Raw genomic sequence first — 26862 nt, 5'->3', positions numbered from 1 at the left:
ATTCTATAACTGACTATATAAACAAACTTTAGATAATTAAAATTAAGGATTACTGAATTTACAGAATTCAATGTATATCAAAATTAACATCACATTCCTGTAGGGGAATTCTCTAAGAGTATGACAATGTCATATGACAAATTTAAGAATTTTTATTTGGGAAATTCGGAAAATTAATTGAAAATCAGATTCATACCACTTGCTAAGAGCTCTACATTCATTGCGACAATTTGTCGTATGACATTATCATATCGTTACAGAATTCCCCTGCTAGTTAGATTGCTTTATTTAATCGCGGATACAGACTAAAGTCGTAGACCACGCCCCTACAGCGTTTGATACAGAAAAACAAAAGTTAGTTAAATACAATGAGAGCTCAAAATTATAACAAATTCCAATCGAATAATATTGATTTCCTTGATCATAATTGAAAACTAAAGTGAATCCTATTTACGAAAAGTAAGCCAGGCCCCCTTAACAATTGAAACAGAAGATTATGTTCGTTAAATACGGTTATTGGCAGTACCAAGAATTGTAATATATCCCAATCAATTGATGTCGATTTTTTTCAATAATTTATGTAATATAAAGTGGACTCCTTCAGAAAAAAACCACGCCCCTGTGACACTTGCAACTGGAAAAAATAGTAATTAGTTAAATAAATTGTCCGAGTTGTTAGGAGTTGAAATGCATCGCAATATTCTATAATCGTGGATATACTCGAACATTTATTTCCTTCCTAAAAAAAGAGGCCACTCCCCTTTTAAATTTGTAACAGAATAACAGAAATTGATTGAATATCGCGAATATTCTGCAAATTAAAAATGAATTTGTTGAAATGCTCAACAGAGACAAAATTTTTTATGATACCGCGCTCATTTCTAATTATAATTTATTATTATCGTAAGAATAATGAATTATTGCGCTGATAAATTATGGTAAAATAAAATTCAAATTTTATTGTTTCTTTAAGAAAAAGTAGAATATTATAGCTTTCACTATTCCATTAGTTATTTGCGCCTTTCTGCTAAACTTACATGAGGCGTGTTTTAATTTTTATAAGCTGTATAAATTTAAGTTCTATTTGAATTATAAAGTATCTCAAATTGACTTCTCACACTGGTGTTGCAGTAGTTCATAATTGCTTCTTTTAAATTGCTTTTTTCCTAATCTTATTCACTATTACAGTTTAGTGAAAAAGTATCATATTAGTCTCCTCAGAAAAAAAGGATAGAACTTGGTTAAAGTAGGGATCGCTATATTTTTCTGAGAAATATTTTTATACACACCTCTAAAGAATTCCGCCGATCATGCAGATCCTCCAGCCAAACCTCAACTAAACTAATCGACTTAATGGCGTCAAATTTTATGTGGTCAGGTCTTGAGTCCAGGCTCCCCTCTGTGGCAATATCTTTCAATTGGGCAAGCAATTCATTACCTTCGCGCAGGGCAGACATGACTGATGCAAGAACATCTGTACGAAGTTCTCTAATTTTACTGAGAAATTCCTCCACAGGTTCTACCTCTATGGGTATCATTGTGTCACGGCAGGCTTCCTCCAGAGCACTCATCTTTCCCCGACAACCCCCGAGTTTCTCATGAAAGTTTGCATTCGTGTCTGCAATTAATTTTCTTCTGTGGAGAAGTGCTGTCATGTCATCCCACACCGTCTTTATTGATTGCTCCATTGCATCCAGAACCTCTGCACGTGGCCGTTTTGTTTCGATCATCTGATCTACTTTTCGCAGAAACTCATCAACTGGATTTGTGTTGTCCTGAAAATATTTTTTAATACGAAGATTTCAGTCTGATAGTTTTTTTATTGTTCGATTTTTCAAGACAGTTCAATTTACATAAACACTCGAATTTTGACCCCTCATTATCTACCATACCCCGAGATCCAATAGTGAATCAGAAGATTAAAAAAAACTATGATATTCGCTTTTTATCTGTCCATTCGTCTGTATGATCTTTAGAAGACCTAAATGCCAAACTATGCACAGGTAAAAATAAAAGGGTCAAATTGATCCTTTTAGAAAAGATGGATGATATTTGAACCTTTGGAAGGATCGCTAGTGTCTCTTGAAATTTTGTACAATGAGAAAAAAAAGAGGGTGCGATTAACTTTTTTTCCTCATAAATTTAACACTTTTTAGATGTAAAAATATATCAACATTTTTTAATGTTAATTTTACACCTTTTTAAGGGTAAAATTAACATGAAAAAAGTTAACTTTAACCCCCAATACACCTAAAAAGGGTAATATTTACACAGATTTTGGATCAATATTCCAGGGTAAAATTAACATTTCCAGAATGTTATTTTAACTTTTTCGGATTTCTCGCACTCTCAGTGTATGCAAATTCATCACGTTAGATGAACTTATTACTGATACCATATTTCTCTCATCTGAGCGAACACCAAAGATGACTTTATCACAGTTTTTGCTCGTTTATTCCGGAGATTAATATGTGTCAAAACAGAGACACTTTTAAAGGATCCTCGGTGATCCTTTCATTTTGATCAATTGGATCAATTTGATCCTTTTATTTTTACCAGTGTAGAAATACCAACTTGGAATTTTCAGGAATTACGTTCTTGGAGTTATTTAAAAATATCGTCAAGTGCTGTCTTTCATTTTCGGCTTTGGAGGTCTATAAGTGGACTTTTCATGTACGTAAAAACATAACCTTCAACCATTTTTCTTACCCATTTTTGAAGGTCGACAATTACACAGCTCTAAAGATCACATATCAAAAAATTGGGGATTGTAAATATTCATTAGGAATATCTTCGAACTAAAACAAACTTATTTTAATTTGATAGAACTAATGATTATTTGGTAGTTCCTTTGTTTCTACTTTATGATGAGGAAGATATGCTTAATGCAAATATGGTTTACAAAATGCTCAATCTCTCAAGGGGAGAGCTTCAAACTTCATAAAAATTAAGTACGTGTTTAAAGTGCTTAAATGAAGTTTTAGGTAATAATATTATAAAATGGCAGGCTAATGAGCAGTCCACTGGCCTCATTGCTACAGTCACTAATTAGCGGGAAATATGGAGCTCATTATTTTTCATGTGAAAAAAAAAACAAATAATAATATATATTGAAGTTTGATAAGTCTATTCCGTATTTAAACAAACAAAACGTCGGTCAAAATCGTCAAACCGGATTTTTTTATGAATTAAAAATTACATATTTCTAGATAAAAATTTACTCTATTAATGGTGTAAAAAATATTTTAAAGAAAATTTATGTTAAAACTAGCAGAGAAATTATCTTTGAGGAAAACAAGTTTTTATTCATTCCAATCAGTCCATAAGTTTCATTGCTATCTTTTCCGCCAATTCGACAAAATCGTAAAACTTGAAGTGGATGAAATGCGTTTCGAGGTTTTGGATCTGGATGTTCGCCCTAGCGCTTGTAAATCTGCTTGGTGCTGCTTTACCTTTGTATCTTCGAAAATACTTCGTATTGGTATTAGAAAATAGTTTATCAATCGATTTAGGAAATAGAAAAAAGAATTGATTTTTTTACGTAGTAATTCAGGCTCACCCTTAAGTACACTGGTCAAAACAAAGGGATCAAATTGATCCTTTTGCAAAGGTTGGATCAAATTAACATAGAACATGTTAATTTGATCCATCCTTTGCAAAAGGATCAAATTTGTATCAATTTGGTACTTTTATTTTTACTAGTGTATGATGAATTTTCTCCATGAATTGAGCAGTTAAACAACTTAATTAATATTAGGGTAGAGTCAGCCCTTTACGCCATGTATGCACTTTTTGGCCACCCAATATAAAACAAATATTTTAAGGACTTTAAGAACAAGTTGTATTTCAACACTCACAATATGTTCTATTCTGCTATTCTAATGGGTTATTACGTCTCTTAATTATTTGAAATTCATCTTAAAACAAGTGGCGAAAAGTACTGAAACAAACACAATTGAGGAAAATGCATAGGGTAAATGTCCTAATTCAAAACTATTTTCAGACGCTTAAACTTTTACAGAAGATTCAACACATTAAGTTCATATTTTTTCTGAAGAGAATTACATAAATTTGTTCCTTGACTCTTCTAGAATGTTACTGTTTAGTGAAAATTCTTTAGATATAATTTGAAAACTCTGTTGGAAACAAATTAATTCAAATGGAGAGAAGGGAAAGTTCCTAATTGGAGACAAACAGTGTAAGTGAAACCGCGACGAAAGGCTTCCAAAACCTTGTTGAGTTGCTCCTGAGTCCAAGATTTGTTCTTATTCTTGGTTTTTCCTCCTTTCCCATCTAAAATAATAAGAAAATCTCTCCAAAAAAATCATATTTCCGGGGTTTTCTATTGAAGCATTTGCGGACACTTCAGAAAAAAACCCTTTTTGTTCACGAAATAGCTAATTATTTCATTTGAAAACTTCACGTAGGGTGGAATAACCGGCTATCGCCATGTTTAGGAAAAAATTAAATTCATTTAATCATAACTTTTGAATCCTTGTTACAAGATAAGTCAAATTTGACACAAAGTTACTTAGATGTATTGGCTCTAGATACGTGAAAACAATAATCCTAGAACATAACGCTGAACTACTTAAAAAACTGATTTTTATTAATAATGCAAAAATAACCATTTCGTCGCCACTTTTTACCACTTTTCGCCAGTTTTGTAAAATTTGTAACCACTTCTCGCCACCCACTTGAAAAGAACCACACTCGGTTATTTTAGGCAATGCTATGAAAAGAATACATTCACCATTTCTCTTTCCTTGTGATCACTTTATTATTACTCTCTTTAAATGATTTTTCTTCACTTTTATTTGAGAAATCAAATTATGGGGCTTTGCAGAAAGTAAACAATGCAGATTTGACAACTGAGAATGTACGAAGTGAAGTTAGCGTCGCCTATTGAAAAGATATGGCGACAGGTGGTAAAATCAATTCCAGAATATTACCATTTCTCGCCATGCCTCATTTTTATACAAAAATAATATAAAATGAAATATTATTTGACTAAATACAAATTTTATGTATTCCACAAGTGCAATTAAATATTCAATAGACAAATTATTTACCCAAATAGGTATTTTTGGCCTGATGAAAATTTGACGACACTTAGTACATTTGGTAAGAGATGTTGGATTCGATGCACTTGCTTAAAATATTGCTCTAAAAAGTGATCAAAATCGTGAATCCAAAACGAATAATTATTATTTTTCGATTGTATGCGTAGAAGCAGAAACAATACAAAAAAATTGCGACTCATTTATTTCATAAATTGCGAAAAATAGCGATTTCAATGTAAGTGGCGAGAAGTGGGGCACTGGCGAGAACTGGTGATTCCACCCTACCGCTAACAATAAAGATTAGTACTTAATTTAACCAAAATTATCCAAAAATATGACATAAATGTTAAACAAAAGGAATAAATAACAGTCACCTCATTGTGTTTTTCATTGAAAAACGTGGTCGATCGATGAAAAATTTGATGGTGAAAAGGTACACTTTTAATTTTTCTGAGAAATTAACAAATTAAAATTTGTGATATGAATAGATTTTTGCTTTATTTAGAGCAAAATGAACTAAATAATGAAACTGAGATATAGAAAATATATAAATCTAGTAATTAAGTATTGTATTTATCATGAAAACAGTGCCATTTCCATTTGTAGTAGCGAAAAATTTCCATTTGAAGCAGGTTTTGAATTAGCTTAATTTACCCTATGTTTCAATAAGATTCATCAAAATTCTCGAGACAAATCCTTCTTGATATATAGGTAGATATTGCTTCAAAGTAGCTTTATACAACAATTCATTATAATCTGAGCAAAATTTCATACCTTACGAGGCCATTAAAGCCTAAGGGTGGCAAAAAATACTGACTCTACCCTAAATCAAAGTTTGAGCATTTCGTAAAGCCTGTAAGCTTTGTCTCATTTGTTTATATGATAAATTTCTCCCTTACTATAAACCTCTTTAGCTTTCTGCTATCGGTAACAATCAAGATCATCATAAAAGATAACCTAATACCTAAAATTACGAATTGTAGCTCAGTGGTTTAGTAACGCGTTTTACTTTCTGGGCTTTCTGGTTATAAATTACTTAAAATCTCGGTGAAATTCTGTGATATTGTTGTACTGCAACATATGTAATTATTGACCGTTACAAAAATTGAGATCAGATTTTCTTCTTCTAATCAAAATTCAATCCACCATACCTAATTCCGCTGCTATAACAGAATCATCTCAATTTGTATCTCCCTCTGCAATCAATGCTCGTCATACTAATGAGGTGATAATACCAAGATTACGCTCGACTTTGTTAGCATCAAAACATATACAATTTAATACATTGGTGCAACTGATCCAGCTGAGAGCTATCAAGTTTACTTATGATCTTCACCTTCTCCCCTATCGTCGTGAGGCAATCAGTAACGCACTGATAAATTTCCCCATCGGCACTCACAAAATCACCAATAAACAATATGCTAGGTGTTTTTTTTTTTGTTTCTGAATGAAAAGTGAACCATTTACCTGCAATTTTCGGAGCACTTCATCGTGTTGGCGCTGTAGAAGAATAGCTTCATCCAAATCACCACCAAGAAATGTCAATCGTGGTTCTGCTTCAACAACTTTAATGTGAAACTGTTCGCCACTCTAGAATTAAAGGAAAAGATGATTTATGTGTGAGAATTGCATGCAATTTTACAGTTTTTACTTTTATCACTGCTGCACTCACTTCTAAACGCTTTCTAAATGCACTAACAGTGAATGAATTAAGAAAAAAGGGGGTTTACTACGCACTTTTAATGTCCAACTTTGATTTTTGCAGTTATACGCAAACATTTGATGGTTTATTAAATAAATCATGGAGTATTGCTAATTCAATAAATTAAACAAATAGCACTGCACTTTACTACTGTACAGTATATTTGACTAACAATTAACAAGATTAAATAAACATGAACTTAAATGTAGTTTTGCAAATTAGCTAACTTTTATTTTGCCTTGTTAAAAAATATGAATTATATGTGTTATTAATAAGTAGAACGAGGTATATAAACAATTTTTATTGTTTATTTTTATTGTTTATTTTTGTAGTTAAGAGCTTTCATAAATTTAATCTTAAATTGCATTTTGTAACTGGAATACGATTGTAAAAGTTTTGCTTCAGAACCTTCAGAACCTCATTAAATTCTAAGATAATGTTTTTGAAACTTAAAACCTATTTTATTAGATTATAAAGACCCATCAAGGATTAATTTTAAGACTTATATTGATTGAATACCAATTCTTATACTCCTCCACAGAATTTTACCAAGAACGTACTAGTTGAGTGTATCGATAAAAGATTGTTAAAAAAAACTTCTCAAAGTTATCCAAATAAGTAAAATGTACATAATGCCCATAACATTTGCAAAGTTTGTAAAACGTCCTTAGAGTTTCAATTATCGAGTAAAACCGAGATCACTTTACAAAAACAGCCATCCCAAGAAGCATTTTCTTCTCTATATTGTCTTGTACAATTCTCTAAGTAAGGCATAAAATAGAACCAAAGTCCTTAAAGTCTGCTTAAGAAGGTCTTGGTTCCATCCATCTCTGTTACTACTACATTGGTAAAAATAAAAGGATTAAATTGATCCAAATTTGATTCTTTTGCAAAGGATGGATCAAATTTCACATTCTGAATGCACATTTTTCACAATAGAACATGTTAATTTGATCCATCCTTTGCAAAAGGATCAATTTGATCTTTTTATTTTGACCAGTGTACTCTGCGGTACATTGATAGACTTAAGAGCTTCTACAGGAATGTAAGTACTAAATACTCATAATCAGCATTTCAAAAGTGCATTAAAAGACTCGTCAAAGTCTTGGTTTTATTTTCCATCTTGGTATATTTCACGAAATTTATCCCTCTGACCCTTATAAAAGACTAATTGTAGATTTAAAAATCTGATTTTATTTGAAGAATGACGTTATGATGAATATTGTGTGGGGTTTAGTTTGAGTTTGACTGGCTAAGTAGTTCTTGGCCATTGCATTTTTGTAGTTTCTTTTATGTAAAAAAAACACCCATTTTTCCAAACAGTCTCTGGCTCGCGGATATGGTCTTTCTTTGTCTCACAATTCTGTCTGGCCTATTCCCAAGGCAAATGTAACAATGATTTTGTAATTAATAACATAGAGCCTGCGAAGGGACATTTCCATCGTTTTGTCCTGGAGGCTGGAATCAACACTAAGACGGCGATGGACGCATGGGCAGGGGGGTAAAAAGACGAAATGAGATAAAAATAAATGGAATTGAAATTTAAAATATCAGCTCAGCTGATTGTTCATTACCGGAGTGCTATAGAACTTAAACGATTTGAGATAGCAAGAATTGAGGCAATTTTTATAAGTGATCTTAACAAAGTTGAGATAAAGTATATTTTTCTTAACTCTTTAAGGACGATTGGAACACCGGTGTCCCATAAAGAAAATAATTTTTCTAGACTACCTAAAGTTATTTTTTTCTTATGTTTGTACATAGTTGTAAAGTAGAAGGTTAAAGGAAACTAGAATATTTTTTGCAAGTCTCTAGCTGTTTGCTATGCAGTAAATATTTAAGCTCAAAAATGGCGAATTTTTAAATTCTCAAATTCATAATTGATTTTATATATTTTTTATACTTAAAATTTTTTTTAAGCAAAACCCTTTTGGCAATAAAAACTACAATACTCATACGTAATAATTTTCATTAAAGCGAAAATTATTATTCATTGATATTTTCAGAAAAATTACTTAAATTTTTGGGCTATTTTTTCCCATCGTTCATAGAAGCACAAAATACACCGTATCAGACTCTGTTAAACTTTCCGAGGTTAGATGTAAGACTTATTATTGATTATGTTTCTCAATTTAATTTTTATTGTTGATTTTCAGTTTGTAAAAAGTGTCTCGTCGTTAAAGGGTTAAAACAATCTCTATCCTAAGGGTTACACTATTCTGCTTTCAGGAAACATGGTTTTGAATATCTTAAAAATCGTTCCACCGAATATTTCCATTTTAAGATATTTTGTAATTTCTTAAAATACAAATCTCATGTATGTATGATAGTGACGTTGAATAACTGTAGTTAATATATTTTCAAAGACAAAGGTTTGATTCTTCTAGAAGAGTTACTAAGGGAGTTTATTTTTCAACCGATTGGTACAAATAGGAAGTCATTCAAAAGTTTTTACATGCCAAAGAAAATTCATGATAAATAAATGAATGAAATGAATAAATGAAATATACTTGTAAAATAATTCTCAGAATATGGCAATGTCATATGAGAAAATTAAAAAAATTTAATGTGGTAAATTCAATAAAACTAATTATTCGTAAAGTTGTGATATAACACTGTAACATTTTGTAGCCTCTTCCTACTGATTATATCTTCTCAGCCTGAGTCTATTTGGGCCTTAACTGATAATAGTATACTGTGCATAGGCTTAAAGAATTGTACTCATAACTACTTTTCTTTAGTAAAACAAGAATTATTTTTAAAGTTTTCCTTATTTAAAATGTTCCTTGTACTATAAATTTATTTTCATTTGGGAAACGAGGGTAAATAATTACCATTAGGGTAAGTGTGCCAAATTCTGGCCAGCTTGCAATTTTGGCCACCTTTTTCGTTCCTCGAATTTCCATGAATTTTTAATTTTTACATACTCTAGAGATTATATAATGGAAAAGAATAACAAAAAATGTAGCATCGACAAACGAGATGACATGAAAAAGGCATTGGAAGAATTCCTGAAAGTCAAGGAACTATGGAATGAAGGTGGCCGAAATAGAGCACCAAAGCTATGTCTACATTTTTAGTCATTTTAAAATGTATTAAGAATGATTTTACAGGAAATAAAGACGATAAATTGTCTACAAGGTTCTAAGGAATACTCGTTAAGTAAAAGGAATGAAAAATCAATTTCTATTAAAGATTTAATTTAATTTAATTTAATTCAACTTCCTGAGAGGTAACTGTCCAGCACGATTGATGCTCACTGACTGAAGTACTGATGTTAATTGCCAAAAGCAACAAGAGTGCCATAATGATAACCTTCAGCACCCGCCTTGGGATGGTAGGGGTTAGGCGTGTAAAAGGAATAAAGGATTCGGATTGGTGGGGGATACAGCCGTCGACAGGATTGATATGCGTCGAATAGGCCGTACGCTCTACATTCAGTAAAAATAATTCGGTATATCGTCGGTTGCGGCTACCTCTGTCATATCTGCATTTGTTTTGTATCTGAATTTGGTGCAAGCTACAATACAGACGTCCCCTCTTGTGTGAAATACTGACACAAAAAAATGCAGATACGACAGAGGTAGACGCAACCGACGATACTAAAATCAAAGACTTATTGCATGCATTGCATAAACCACAATATTTTAGATCTTAATGTCGATTCAATTCATTCGGAGTCAAAAATTATGTTATTGACTAATTCTTCTAATTAATAATATTTGTATAAAATTATGTATTTAGCAATGTAAGCTTGTTAATATTTCATATTATTTAATTTATTTAGAATTTTAATTCCAACATTATGAACTGTGAGATATCTCAAAATTATGAGTTACAATACAGATTCTTACTTTGAGTCAGTAGAACATATAGGGGAAACTGGGGCACCACCAAACACGGGGTAGCACCAAACACTAATTTTGATTTCTAAACTACTTGGACTATCTCTACCATTTCTTCAGTGGATAAGCACCTCTGTAATGCCTAAAAATTTCTATAGGTTTTGTCATCAGTAGTCGAATATCTGATTACAAAATTACAGTGTTTGGTGCTACCCTGTGTTTGGTGGTGCCCCAGTTTCCCCTAAACGATAACGTATAACCATGACATCAAATATTCGGAATATGTATCAAAAAATACACTTTTGTGAATTTTTCTGACATTCGCAAACCTTGGTCATCACCTCAAGTGAAAATTTAATTTGATGGTCCATATAAGATTGCAAAGTTATTATAAATTAAATGCAGCAAAAGAGTTCAATTGCCCCATCACTTTTGTCGGAAATGTAGCGGAGGGAGTAATTAAGTATATAATTTTATATGAATCATCGAATGTCATTTTCCATCTGAGGCATCGCGAAAGTGTTGTAAAGCACGATGCCTCGTGCAAGAACTTAATTAGAACTCTCAAGAGTGCAGTCACTCATGAAAAAAATATCAACATTTAGCTCAAACGTTCTCGCAGCTCGTTTTCCTTTCGATTCATTATAACACAAGTAACAGAACATATCACTAAAAAAAAAGAATACTTGAATATAATTCTGAGCAATATGTTGGTCATTGAATTTTGATGCAGAGAAAGTTGAGATTCAGCAGATTATCTTATGATATGAACCTGCCTTAACTTTATTTATGTCTTTATTATCGGCACTCATTACATCTGGTATTAAATTAAGAGATTTCATTTGGAGTAAATTTAACGCATCACAGCTGAAAGCTTTCAAAAAGAAACGACATATATAATATTAAAAATCAGTCAATGATTAGATATTTTGATTTCTAAAATAGGATTTAGTTTAGCATTGGATTTAGTTTACGAACTTATGTCACAATTTTCAGTATTAAGAAGTTTTAAATACCCTAGTGACAAACTTAAAGAAAATTTGAAAACAATTTTAAAAAAGTTTGCAACTTGAATATTACCTTAGCCTTTATGAAATTTATAGCATTATAGCAAAAATGCATTATCAAATTTTAAATTTTCTAATAAGAAAATATTCCTGAAAAATACGAATCAGATTTAAAAAGCCACTTTAAAGATTGGACAATAAAAGAAAATACTTCGTAAATATTCTTCGTTTTTTGTAATTGATAGGCAATGACGGATAGTAATAACAAAGTTAGGAGAAAGTAGCCAAAATTGTCGTAAAATAGTGAAAACTTCATCTGTTGCAAAAACGCTATTTGATAACTTTTAATGATAACCTATCGAAAAACTACTTAAATGTATCGTAAGTATTATATCACTGAGAAAAAAAGAGGCTGAGATTAATTTTTTTTCGTCATAACTTTAACACTTTTTGGGTGTAAAAATATATCATAATTTTTTAATGTTAATTTTACATCTTTTAAGGGTAAAATCAGCATGAAAGAAGGGTAACTTTAAACCATAATACACCTAAAAAGGGTAATATTTACACAGTTTTCGGATCAATAATGCAGGGTAAAATTAACATTTCCAGAATGTTATTTTGACTTTTTCGGATTTCTCTCAGTGTTGGAAGTTGGAACACATTTAGCTAAATGTAAAGAATCGTTTTATCAAAACTATAAAAATTATAATTAAGTAAAGCTCAGTTTATCATTATTATGAGAAATCCACCCTATGTGCCGCTTCTGAATTTATTGAAAATATTGCTCTCAAAAGTGGAAACGGAAGCACTTCGATGAGCCAAAGTTATGAGAATTTTATAAGCATAGAAATATAGAATATATACATATAATATATCTAAATGTTCTGAAAATATTAATTTAACTAATTTTAACGAAAGATTGATTGTTTTTGTTATAATTTTCAAAGAATCAAATATGACCCAACATTTGATTTAGTAAATTTTTAAAAACTTATTAAATTAGTGTAAATTAAAATCCAAAGAAAAGATGCCTTAGTAAAAGAATAAATACATAACACTTTCGCTATTAGGCATTCTGTATCAATACGAAACATATAATATGTGTAAGTTACATATGGTTTGGTATTACGGTCATTAGTTATTTTTGGCCACTGACTGCCGGTCTTACAAACACTAGGTTACAATTGTGCGATGGTCATAATTGTTAGTATTCTTTGTGGGTCAACAGACGCATGTAATTTATCATTCATTGTAAAACCATAGGATTTCCGTGTTTATGTATTGTTTATACATATTGTTTTTTTTATTTTTATTCTCATATATAAATTATCTTTTTCGCAGCTTTGTTAATATTTGTTTAAATTGATTACAATGAAAGCATTAGTAATTTATTGATTCATTTCTCAACCAACTATGCACGCTTAAAAATCCAGAAACATGGTCTTTTGGTAATATATTTTTTGATTTATTGTGAATCATGGGAATTGGTAATGTGACACCGGAGTGCATGGCCAGAAAAATAGAGAAGTGAAAATAAATTATTTTTAGTGATTTATTGGGCGTTTTTATTCCTCCTGACTCGATTTCGCGCATCATCTTACGCACAAGTTACTGGCTTCTTGCACGTCTTCTCTTTGGAATTGATCTCAATCGGGCTATGAGCTCAACTCACAATCTCACCCATATCATGATCACATGCAATGAAATAACACATGGAACCATCAAATGAAATACTTTGCAGAAAATTTAATACTGAACAAAATGTGTGATGTGTGCTTGTGCGTCAAAAAGTTGCTTTCGCCACCAGACAGACTATTATTGTGGCTCTCTTATGGTTAATCGAATCGGGTCAATCCTCGATTGCTGCATCACTGATGCTATCAACAGCATCATAACTATCGTTTTTCGAATATTTACACGATCATGTGGCATCTCTGGGTAGTTCCGTCCGGAAGCCAATCACTATTCGTGTGGCTATTGCTGTGATTCAAAACATGTGGGCGCAATTGTTGAACTCAACACAAGTAATTCGATCCATTTCTTTTGGCGTGCTCTTATATTGAAAATTTACTTATTTCAGGCACTGCAACCATTAACATTGTGAATCTTGAGCAATTTGAACTATTTCAATCTCAAAAATCTCAACCTGCCTCAGTATTTCTATTCCTTTTATTGATTTATTCATTGCATAACATTTAGGCATTTCTTGAGATTCATTACCGTGGGAAATTTTTCTCTATTATTCCCTCCGCAGATAAGATGTTTTTCGACTTTTTGAACTCGCGATTGTAAATCACATGACACATGACTTCTATCAAAGATTGATCAATTAACCTTTTAACCTCATAATAGGCAGTAGGTAACTGCAACAGATTGTGAAACACCTATTCCTATTTAATATAGGGGAAACTGGGTCACCACCAAACACGAGGTAGCACGGGTAGCACCAAACACTGCAATTTTTTAATAGGTTATTCGACTTCAGAGAACAAGACTTATACAAATTTTTAGGCATTATAGGGATGCATCCACTGAAGAAATGGTCGAGATAGTCCAAATAGTTTAGAAATAAAAATCAGTGTTTGGTGCTACCCCGTGTTTGGTGGTGCCTCAGTTTCCCCTATGACTTTATTTATTTATTTTTTTTTTAATCAAATCGGGTGTAGTGCTATGACCTCTTTAACCCTCAGGTTTAACCTTCTCTTGGTTCTGAAGCTCTTAACCATTCATAAAGAACTTGTACATATTGAAACAGGTAATTTTTTCTTATAGTAACAAAAATTGTAATAGGAACCTTAATGTAGGAAAATTAACTTTGCACAATATGTAGTTAGTGAAATATACTAGAGTTCAATTGAAAATTAAGTTGCTTGTAAATTTATTACACAATTCATGTGTGATTATTTGTTATTGATAAGAATTATTAACATGAATCCCTGAAACTGACTTGGACTTAATTATTTCGTATCTTCTGGAACGTTAAGTACCCGAAGGAAAATATAGTTATTCTTGGGAAAAAATTGGTTTATATAAAATTGTTAATGATTATACTAAGATCTTTCAAATCTATAGATATTTTTTGAAAGAGCTCGATTAATTCCAGAACTAAGCTATTTTTAATTAAAATATTGTTAAATTAAATTGATTTGTTGGATATGTTACGGTCCGGAAAAAGTTAAATCACGAAATGACTTACATCTCATAAATAATATCAATTAAAAAAATATAATTACAACTGAGATATAAATTTTCAAATATTTTTATTTTCAATTTTTTAATTGAATACACGCACATTGCAATAAAAATATCTCTATTAAAACCCTTAAAAGACATGTTCAGTGCCAGTAAATGAAAACCCCTTCTATAGTGCATCAGGAATTGACTGGGCTATGAACAAGCTCTGTTGTTTTTTTTACTTTAGTTATAGATATGTTAACCACATAATTCCCTAGACAGACTTACGGCTTAAGTTGTAGGTAAAATCTTTATCACAATTTTGAATATAATTACATTACGCTGTAGATCTGTGCTGGATATAAGACTGCTTGTTGGTTTTGTTAAAATATGTTCATTATCCAAACTACTATTTAATAAAAGTACTGTAGAACTGGGCAGTAAAAAATGAACAGCAGAAAATAAAATTTAATAAGTATACTTGATTTAGAATTTTGAAGGTAATCAATTTTATTGTTAGTATTATTTTATTATTGTTATTAAATATTTAATTTATTTTTATGGAAGCTGTGGCAAAGGTCAAATAAAGATGTTCCTCATTGTATTTGCTACTATCTTAACCATCTTAACTATTAATTATATAAATTTGCCATTGATACCTAATTTTCGGAAAACTTTTTTGGAAAACTTTACTTTGCGGTAAAGTAGATTCTGAGTATGTTGATATGAAATCAAGAAAAAAATGTAATAAGTTGAATACGGCTGGTACTAGAACTAACGATTTTTGAAAAAAAAAATGGAATTTGAATTTTTGTAAGAGTTCTAGCAAAAAAAACGATCTTCACGATTTAGTCACTGCTTATAAAATAAGTTGTGACTAAGAAAACAAAAAATTCTTCTGTCAAGTACAAGTCTAATTCTTCTTCTAGTAGAAAATACTTGGTTTTCCGGCTTCAGATTAATCTATTCCGAGTAATTGTGATTACCATAAAGCAAGTTTTTCAAAAGCAAATCCTAAAATCTGGTCCGAAATGCTGAATTTTTGGAATTTGTGAAAAACAACAGAAAATAGAAAACAAATTGCTCTTTAATGTGACAAAAAAAGCTAAATAAAATAAAATTTTTAACTATGTTTAGAAAATGTTTTCTCAATTAGGTTTGAAGCTGGTATTATAAGTCTTTTACACATTTTGACATCCAATTGAGATTTTCATTTTTTTAGATTAGAAATTGCAATAGTGTATTGCTTTCTTATATCATTTTATTATTAATTCATGAAAATTATCGTGTAATAAAGTCGTGAAAAATTTGAAAAAGAAAATCCAGCAGTATTGTTAATTCTTGCTTCCTTTCGAATCTCTTATCTCAAGGTCATATTAAAATTTAGTTTTCAATATAATTTTGGAAAAAAACACATTTCAACATTAATTCAGTTGTTCTCAACATTATGCACCAAAAGTTAATTTTTATGTCAATCATTTAGTATTATGAAAGAAAAAACTATAAATGAGTCATGTAGTGTTGTATATTAATGCAATGCAAACATCTGAATCTATATAACACAAATGAAATATGTATATTATATACACGTTTTAATAATTTATTTCAATATTCTTTCGAGATAATCTCAACATAAAAGAAAATACATAAATGTGCATGTTGTACGACAACAAATTGCATAGTGGAAAGACGGTAAATGCAGTTATTAATAATTATCTTCCCCAACGAAAGGTAATTAAATGCATTTGTAGCTCATAATGTTTTGCACAAAATTGGCTCTTGATTCGGTTTTTCTTAGTGCATGGGAAATAATATCTTGCAGACTCACTCACTGGAACACCAAGACGGTATTCCGAAAGAAGGTCCATTACTTGAGTTCAAAAGAAATGTTTATTCTTTAATACTTCTTTAATTTTGCACAGTGAAATTTGTCATTTGGTAATTGTATTCAAATTTTATGGGTGCATTCGACTTATCACGATTGGTGTTACGTGTATAAAAGCTTGCTTTCTCATTAAATTGTTGCAGTGCAAGGAAAAGGAGAGGTTCAATTTGCATCAACTCAGATGACGCTCTCTCAAGTGGAACATTTACTTTAAACCGTATTCATATGGGTGAAAACTGCTGTTAGCCCTTTACCTAAACATCAACTTCTTTGCTTTTCATTTGAGCAATAAGACTATGATAATTTGCTTTACAAATATTTTGTTGGGAATTTGGATGTCAATTTGCAATATTTTTAATTAGATTAAATTGTTGACGTATTGTTGCTTTTCGCTTGCATCTAAAATCGTATAAGAAAAAAAACTGCTAATCTAAATTACTATACATGGGGATATTTACATCACCGCAGATTGAGATTGAATTGTCAAAATATCGATTTTTGGAATTACTCAATCTCAATCTACGGTGCGTAAATGATCTCATTATTGAGGCTATTTATACTGAATTAAAACAATTTCAATGGAATACAGCCAATAACAACAGATTTTAAGACAATTCAATTTCAATCTAATGCGGTGGTGTAAATGGTCTCCATGAAAGTTCATTTTATTTTAGAATTATGCAAAGTACACGTACAGTATATTATATTTACGTTTAAAATTAAGTCTAACAAAATACGATTTAAAGGTGTGGTTCAAGAATTAAAGACAAACATGAATTCAAATACTTTAAAGAAAAATATTTATATAGATCTTTAAAAAATCTATATGTTTACAAAAGGGATTGTAATTTATAAAAATAGCATCTAAAATTGTTGTAGAGATTATGGAATATTCTTTTGGGCAAATAAATACCTAGCTTAAAGTCCCACAATGATTTTATACTTACGACTCCGGCACACCTTTGAGATCAAAAAAATTTTTAAAATCAAAAATCACATCCTTTTCCTTCTCAAAAGTTCTGCATATATCTATCCTTATCTGTTGCACTCTTCTTCTTCTTTTGAACATCACAGCAAATTAAATTTCGTTTAGTCCAATTTGAAGTCGAAAGAGTAGAATAGACTTATGCAAATCTTTTGAAAAAGAAAGGACGCGAATTTTCTTTTTATGAAATTTTACCGATCTAAAAGGTCTACCGGAGGCATTAATAATAATCATATATTGACTCTCATTTTAAATAATTGATGATCCAATACTGATCATTTATGGTGTCTACACACTATAAGCGATTTTCGTCAAAAATTGCCCTTTTTAAGAAATTTTGACGTTTCTGTCTACAAGGATAGGGGAAATTTTCTTTAAAAAGGCATTTTTTAAAGAAATTTTTCATAGTGTGTAGCGGCCATTATCATTAAATAATTTTAGTAAAATCAAAACCTAACAAAAAACTAGGGAAAAGCGCCTTACCTTCGGATAACCCAAGCTTCGAACAATTCATTCTTTTCAATATGTTTTTTAATAAATCTGATCCATTATAAAATTATATTCTGGGTCAAATGGGTCAAATCTATTAAAAACATAGAAAAAAGGATTAAGTTGTCCGAAGATTGAGACGTCCGAAAGTAGCGCCCTTATTCCTAAATAATGATTTGATAGTAATGCAGGATTGTATAAAATTGAAAAATGCAGATATAATTTCTTTGTATTTTGAGCACTTTTGAGAGTCTGGACAATTTGTCAACATTTCCAAGAGTTATTGGCCTTTACGCACTTCTTTCATACATTTAAATATATGAAGCCATAAATTATTAAATTGAATGGAAGGTGGAAGAAAATAACATTTAAAATGTTTATGAAATTTTTGTCTTATGGTCTCTACACACTAGAGAAATTTATGTCCATATTGAAGCAAATTCCTTACGCTTGTGTAGGAGACACTCTTGAATATGAACATAAATTTCTCTAGTGTGTAGAGGCCATAGTCTTCTCGAAACTTCAAAATTCCATGATTTAAATAGGATTTTGTTATTACAAATTAAAATGAATGCTGAATTCTTATTTAATGTCAATCATTAATGTCAATCCATTTCTTCCCGATTTCCAAGTAATTTATTGCAAAAAGAAGACGCAAAGGAAAAAAAACTAATACAGGTCTTATAAAATAATACAACCTTTTAGAACATTTTATGTTGCAAAATCAACGTTAGAAGTACTAAGATGAAAGAAAATTATAAATCAGATACTCTCAATTCTTAAAATAACTATAATCCTTAATTCGAGCCTTAAATCGAATTTACACGCATTTCGAAAGGCAAAAAACAAACGATCAGTAAAAAATTCTAAATGGGCAGTAAAATATTAAAAATGATCAGTAAAATATCTAATTATGGTCAGTAAAAAACTTAAATCTTTACAAAAATGGGCCTAATTTACATATTTAACATTTAAAATTGTTCCATATAGAGTGAAAAGCCCTTTGCCAAAATTTGGACGATAATATCACTGTTTCAAATTTTTTTGTTACTGATCAATTTTAACTTTTTACTGCTCATTTATTCAATGCCATTTCGAAATACCATTCGTTAGCTTTATGCCCAATGCACAATGATTTTTATTTTGGAAGTATATATTTTTGAATTAGAATGAATGAAATCTACATCTAGTCATCAATCTTACACTCATTAATAATTTCGAAAACATTTTTACAAATAAAAATTATTGTACGTTGGGCATTATAATGACCAGTGCACAATAACTTTTGTTTATAAACATGTTTTCAAAATTTCCTGTGAGAGTGAGCGAGACGACTAGATCTAGATCTCACTCACTCTTACTGAAATGTCAAAAACATGTTTACAAAACAAATATTATTGTGCGTTGAGCATAAGAATATGCAATATGCACTAAAAATATTGAAGAGAATGATATATTTTTGGTATTTATTGCTTACAACTGCGAGCGTTATCAAATACACCTCTTAACGGTTACTGAATTTAAAATACTTTACATTAAACCATTACGAACACCATTTATTTATATAGTGTAAATATCTAAGAAAGTAATTTCTCACTGAGAATACAAATAAGAGAAGGGAATGAAGGAAAATGTTATCAAAATCGATGCGATGTCAAACTTTCCGTGCGTATCTAGGTGTGCAAATTTTACATAAATTTCTACAAGGCGAGAAAAGAGCAATAAAATATATTTCTTCTTCTAACAGGCTATTTATTTCTCATGTCATTGAAGGACTGAAGTAATTAAAATTTCTTTCCAGTCAGGAATTCTGATTTGAATTGCGTGGAAATAAATTATCCAAAATCGTCCAGTTTGCTTATAATATACCGTATGCGATTGTCCTTTAATAGTCATTAATCTCTGCCATTTGATGTATCCTTTGAGGTAGCACAGTTTTTAAAGTTATCTTTTGACTGGCGATTTTTATTTAAAAACTTGTAATATCTGGTACTATAAATAATATCGGCTTTTCGTATACATATATGTATGTATAAAATCACAGGCTCACGTTGAAAAGAATTGGTAAAAAATGACCTTATAAAGTCCATGAATATTTCTTGCCTATGAGCAGTCTGATTAGTATTCTGTCTTTGTGTATAAACCCCTTTATTTTAACCTATAGAATAATTATATGTAGATATTTTTAGTGAAATGTGTGAAAATACATTGGAAGACTTTTACAAACAATTCTGCACAGTAGAAGAATGTAATATGAGGAGAAAATATTTTAGTCTATATTTCTAGAGCGTATTATTTTATATGGCAGCAAATGACCATTACAAACCGCAATAAATTAAAATAAGTTGAAATGCAATTTGATTCAATTTTATGACCATTTCAGCCACTCAATATATCAATCGGCAGAGGTATACTGTTAATCTTAAGATCATCGAATTCCTCAGTAGATCAAGATAAACTGTGTGAAATCGCATCTTTGAATTTGCAACACGCAAAGAAGAAAAGTAAAATTGACAAATGTAAATTGAAAAACAAATATGAAGAAATATGTTTAAATTTAAATATTATTTATTTGCATATTCAAGACACTTAAACAGAGAAAGATCATTAAATGTGCTAAAATGAAAATTTTATTTTATGTTAAATATAGTCCTTGTGTCACCAACATGGTGTTTGTTGTTACAAAGGATCAGTATTCGACAGTAATTTCTCTCTATGAAGACAACACAATTTATTGTTATTACTTCCTACTTGCGTGGTTAAAAGAGGCATCAATAGATTTATTTCTATCTTTCCTCGATTTAATGCCATTTACGTGAATGCTATGGCAAATGCATTTTTCCCTATAACACTTTACTTCTTGTTCATTTTGCAGTGTATGCGAGAGAGAAAATTGAATATTATTACTTGCATCAACGGTTAAATATAAATTTTGCATCGCTTCTCTAATCTACACTTTGGCTCGCCACATAATTAATTTACTTGAAGAAAATGCTCATCAGTGCTTTTGCTTTAGCTGTTCTCGCTGCATTTAACTTCTTTCACTTGAGTCTTCAAATCAAAATTCGCACACGTTGCGATATATAGTGCAAGTTTAGTCTGAAATGCGCAATATGGTCATTTACGCACATATTATTAAACGTATTTATAAAAAAATACCTCAATATGATTAATTTTCCATGAAATATCAAAAAACTTTGGTATTAAAGAAGATTGGAGAAAGCCACATTACTTAGCCTAAAGTAGCGTCTCAAGATAGCTTTTACCCCATAAGATTAAGCAGGATAGTGGTATGGATTGTTATTCATACTCAAAATTATTTAACTTAGATATTGAGTTTTTAATGATAAATGATTTTAGAATGAATTTGAATAATAAAATATTTTAAACAAACTTTTTCCACTGCTGAAAATGAACTGCTGCACGTTAAATCGCCAAATTTTGATGAATCCTCTCACTATTTCTCTGTAGTCCTACCAGAGAAATCCGAAAGCTTGGGGTACATATCTATACCCTTGAGTCCCAGAAACTCATATTCCGAGAGTTTATCTATATTGTATTTCTTTAATCTATTGTCTTTTCGACTTTTTTTTTATACCAGAATGCATTTGAAATACTTCTGCCGAAAGATAAAAAAAATAACAACATTTCCATCCGGAGACAGTTGCATACAGCAAAAAAGTGTAATGCCGCACAACCTAACAGAACTGGTAGAAACGTGTACACCTTGCCAATTAGGCAAAAGTGTTTTTTTTTCCTTTTTTTTAGAAATAAAAGAAATAGATACACTAAAGATATAATGTTTTATAAACATTAGGGTATTTAAAAAAGACTTAGTCAAAAGTCCTTAATTAAGTACGTAGTGGATATACAAATTACTTCATTCAGGACTTTTACAAAACCCTTATGCCCTAGACACACTTACGACTTAAGCAGAGAGACGACTTAGTGGAAAATGATCGAAATGTAGTCTAACCATTATTTCGAATGTAATTACGCTAAGCCGTCTCTCGGCTAATCCTCAGGTCTGTCAAGGCCCTTACTTAAGTACTTACAGTGTTAGGGCTATGTACCAGAAAACGCTGATGTTTTTCTTTTTTTTTGTATATATCTTTTAAGTAGTTGAATGTTTTATAACTCCTAAGTGAATCATTGAGTGAACAAGTATTTATCTACTTAATAAGTACTTAATGTGTTAGCCGGAAGGTCAAAATCACTATTGCATTTAAATATCGCATTAGTTGTCTAAAAGAATATTTTCTATGACTTAAAATTTTATTTAAAAAAATTCAACATTTTTTATGAACAAAAAAAGTTCAAGAATGACGCGAAGCTAGTTAATATGATTGGATTTTAACTATTTAATACTTTTTGTAGATAAAGTAAAATATTTTTTGAAAAGAGTTTGATTAAGTTAAAATAGACTATTAAGTCTAAATAGATTAAGGCTGATCCTCAAAAATATTTATTCTGTAAAATTTAACCGTAGAGAATCAGCTGAAACTATCAATGCCAATGTAAAACTTAACCCATTGATACTGAATACAGTGAAGCAATTTTTATAACCCAGAAAAAATATTTCATAAAACTATTCACAAATATTCCTACGAGGGACTTACGAAATGCTCGAAAAGCGTATAATCCAACAAACAAGTTCGTAAAAGTTTGTAATTTTTCCACAAACATTGTTCGCAATATAATCACTTGACGAGCATTTTTTGTTTTTTTTTACAAACATTTGCTCGTACGTAAATGTTTTTAAACACACAAAAAAATATTCGTAAAATTTTGTCATTTGTTCGTAAATGTTCGTAAAATGCTCGACAGGAAAACAAACATTTACGAAAAAATGACAAAATTTTACGAGCATTTTCGAACAAATGTTTGTAAAAGTACAAAAGATGCTCGTCAAGTGATCATGTTACAAACAATGTTTGTGAAAAAAGTACATACTTTTACGAACATGTTTGTGGGTTATACGATTCACAAGCATTTCGTAACTTCCCCATAGGAATTCACAAACATTTACGAACATTTTTACAAAATATTTCTTCTGTGTAGAGATAAAAGGTTCTTTTCATATAAATTTCCTTTATACTTTCAAATTTTACGGGATAATTATTCTCGAGGATCAGCTTGAGTATTTGAAGAATTTGAAGCCATTGAGTGAAAATTGCATAAATATTAGTATATTAAAAAAAATTGTAAATTTAAAGTATATTGGCATAAATAGGATGTGTTAAAGGAAGTCAATAGAAAAATAATCTTTTCTTGTTTTCACAATTTACTTCTTTAAAATATTTCAGGATATTAATCAGCAAAACATCGTTAGGAAATAAAATGAAAAAAATCAAGAAAGGTATATTTCATCCATCTACTTCCTGCTATGCCTTTAAAACATTTAAATAAATGCAATTAAATTTAGCAAAGTTGTCTGAAGATTGTTTGAGGGCATAAACGGCCTGTAGTGATTCTTGTCTTGAGAGTATAACATCCATACATAATGTACAAGTAGCATACGTACACATTACTATGCAAATAGCTCTTCTACCCCATCGACTAATTTTCAAAATTGTTGCGATCTTCATGTTTGATATTTGAAACATCTTCTTACTCCACGAATTTAATTTTAGAACTCAACACTAACATAAAAATTTGCCAGAGGACTATCTACTGAACTCCATGAAAAGATGCGTTGAGTAATACATGAAGGAATGGAGTTTGTGATTCTATGCTCGTTCCATTTTACCCGATATATATAATCACAAAAAGGAAAAGTAAAAAAAAAAAGAGTATAGAAAAGTGCCGAATGTGCTGAGCAGAATGTTTATGTGCATGAGTCCCAATTTAAAATTAGAATTTTAAGACTACGTCATGAATGTTTGTACTCATGAACTGTGAATTTACTTTCCATTTAGCATATGTGCGAGTTTTTCTCTGTTGATCTTCCTATCCAGAACCCTGAGCAATATAGCTGGGAGGTACATGAAGAGGGAGAAAAAATAAGAGAAATATGTTGCTGTTCCTAATTCTGTTGAGAAAGACCATTAAACTTCACTTATATGTATGTTTCTTCAAGCTGATCTTTTCATCAGACTGAATGGGCATATAGCACAAAATGCCAGAGCGGTTATTGCGTAAGGCCAAAAAAGAATATATATATACACACTCCAGAAAGTGGCCCATTGATTGAGTGAATATTGAACGATTAAATATTGAATTCCTGGTCGTGAAATATTTTAATGAGTTTGTTCTCACACCCTGAACTGTAGAGAAATATAGTAAAAAATTTGCATAATACACTCTATGCATAGTGTACTTGACTTTATGAATGTTTGGCATAAACATTAATGCCAGAATTGAATAATACATAATTGCTATATCTTTTATTAGGGGGACATATGTGACACACACAACCTGTATACGAAGATGTGCTAAATGACCCTGGCGAGTCGCATATGTGATGTCACGCCGCTAAGCCATTGAAAGCTCAAGCAGGAATGTGTTAAATATTTCTAAGGTGATCTCCACATTATACCGCATAACTTATCACACTGATTTTTTTTCACCAAAATTTACGTGTTTATTTATTCACGAGACCAAGCATACAGGACGTTTTTTCACAATATTTTGTTTTCGCCTTTTTTAGATTTTTATTTTCACGGATAAATTGCTCATTTCATAATCTTGTTTTAGGGTAAAATTTTAAATATGATTTGCGTGCTGGATTAAAATCCTCCAATATGTCTAAATTTTACCGAAAACTGTGTAGGAGCCAGTGGGGCTGTTCGAGTTTGATTTTATGGCTACAAATGCAGAAAAAAAATTAAAGCAGTTAAACGTTAAATCGAATGGATTATTTATTATATAAATTTTTGGGAAACCATTAATCAATAAAAGAATATTTCTCAATCGATTCTGAGAATAATCATATTCTATATAAGGTTTGTTTCTCTTTGAAATGCAAAAGCTCTTTAAAACAGTCAGAAGTAAAAAAAAATAATTAATTTAAATTCGAATGTACAATATCAAATTAATGAGCTTGAGCTAAGACAATGGAGCTTTATTCCAAATTAAATTTTTAACCTTATCTTTAAGACTTAAACTAAATATTTCGTCTTAAAATTACATAAGGGAGACTGGGGCAGTAAGCAAGGAGGAGCATGAAACACTGATATTATATACCTAGCCCTACCCGGACTTATGTCAACCATTTTTGCAGTGGACAAGGATCCCTATAATATCTATGAATTCATATATTTCTCCTCCTCTGATAATATCTACTTTAGAAAATTTGCAGTATTTGCAACTACCCCGTGTTTACTGTTGCACTGTTTCCCCAACCTACTGACCCGTAACTTTTCAGCTCACTGCCAAATTTTGAGTATTGACAGCATTAACTCTTTCGCGTCATTAGGGTTATATATGACCCGGGGAAAAAACAATTTTTTTTTGACTATTTACATTAATTGGAATCTATCGGTTTGTGCACGACATTATAATAGAAGGATGTAAGATTCTAAGCTAATTTTCTCAAGACTCCAGATATTCAGGAAAAGAAAATATTTGAGATCAAAAATCACGAATTTCGAACTTTGTGAAATGACTTTTCTTTTCAAAATTTTTTATATTATTTTTTTTTCAGCAAAAAGTTCTTTAGAAACACAAAATAGAATATCCAAAGATTGTATATTGCATATTTTGATATAATAAACTACTCTCAATTTTCCAGAAAAGCGCGTAGAATTTTCCGGGTCATATATGACCCTATTGTCGGCAAGGGCAACAGTGTTTTCGTCCCAAACCTATAGCGAAATGTAGTTGGGACATTGATTTTCTTTGTGAAATGCAGGTGGGACATCTTGCTCCTGGACATTTCATTTAATATCTGATGAATTACAACATATTTTGTAATATTTTAGAGTATTCTGCAAGCGTCTCATATTGTGCAATTGTATTGTGTGTGAATAAATATGTAGATAAGTTTATTTTTGCCAAATACCACTCAAAATATTGTGACAGTGACTGTTCAAGGGATTACCAGGAAGATTCCTTGAACAGCAGGAGTACAGTGTTCATCAAGACAATCCAGTTTGCCATGGTTTTGGCCAAATTAGTAATTTCAAGCAAAAAAAACTCTTAAAAAGCCCGTGATATAGATTTTGAAAATGGTATGTACACTTCCCTTAAGGACAATAGGGTCATATATGACCCGGGGTTTTTCCGAGTATTCACGCAATGGAAAATTTGTTTCCTATCAGAACTATTATATTTGATCATAAAGCATTAGAAAAAACTCAGTTTTACATGAATTCATCTGCTGAATAAAAGTGTGACGCAAAAGAGTTAAATTATTCAAAAAGTTTGTGTAATGAATCTTAAAATTATAGGAAACTCAAAGAAGTGTTACGTTTTTGTTTTTTTAAGGCTTGAAGAAAATAAGTTGAGTTTTAGAAATCCTTAAAAAATAGTCTAAAGATCCTTTTAAATAATAAATATTCCGATGAGATTATTTTAAAATATACAAAGTGTCATTTTTAACCTTCAACTTTCAATACGCATTTTCTTAATTACAATAATCTCAGTACCTAATTTGAGATTTATCGAATTTTTCATTATTTTTTATCGGGGAATATCAGAAGGAAATATGAATTTACAAAGTTCAATTAAATAATAAAAAGAAAAACAAAATAAAATACTATCTGCCTA

General features: G+C 30.6%; 1 protein-coding gene across 1 annotated transcript in view; it reads right to left on the bottom strand.

The window, feature by feature from the left end:
• LOC129801038 (titin-like) overlaps positions 1–26862 on the bottom strand; it is a 257548-nt gene that overhangs the window by 202968 nt on the left and 27718 nt on the right. Inside the window, exons 11-12 of the mRNA XM_055845796.1 lie at positions 6531–6653; positions 1290–1775 (exon numbers count right to left, since the gene is read on the bottom strand). Coding sequence (XP_055701771.1) covers positions 1290–1775; positions 6531–6653 — 609 coding nt within the window. The remainder of the gene's footprint in view (positions 1–1289; positions 1776–6530; positions 6654–26862) is intronic.

The sequence above is a fragment of the Phlebotomus papatasi genome, chromosome 2 (genome assembly GCF_024763615.1).
Source record: "Phlebotomus papatasi isolate M1 chromosome 2, Ppap_2.1, whole genome shotgun sequence".
NCBI lineage: Eukaryota > Metazoa > Arthropoda > Insecta > Diptera > Psychodidae > Phlebotomus > Phlebotomus papatasi.
The sequence above is the reverse complement of the archived record's forward strand: the minus strand, read 5'-3'. Positions and strand labels throughout refer to the sequence as shown.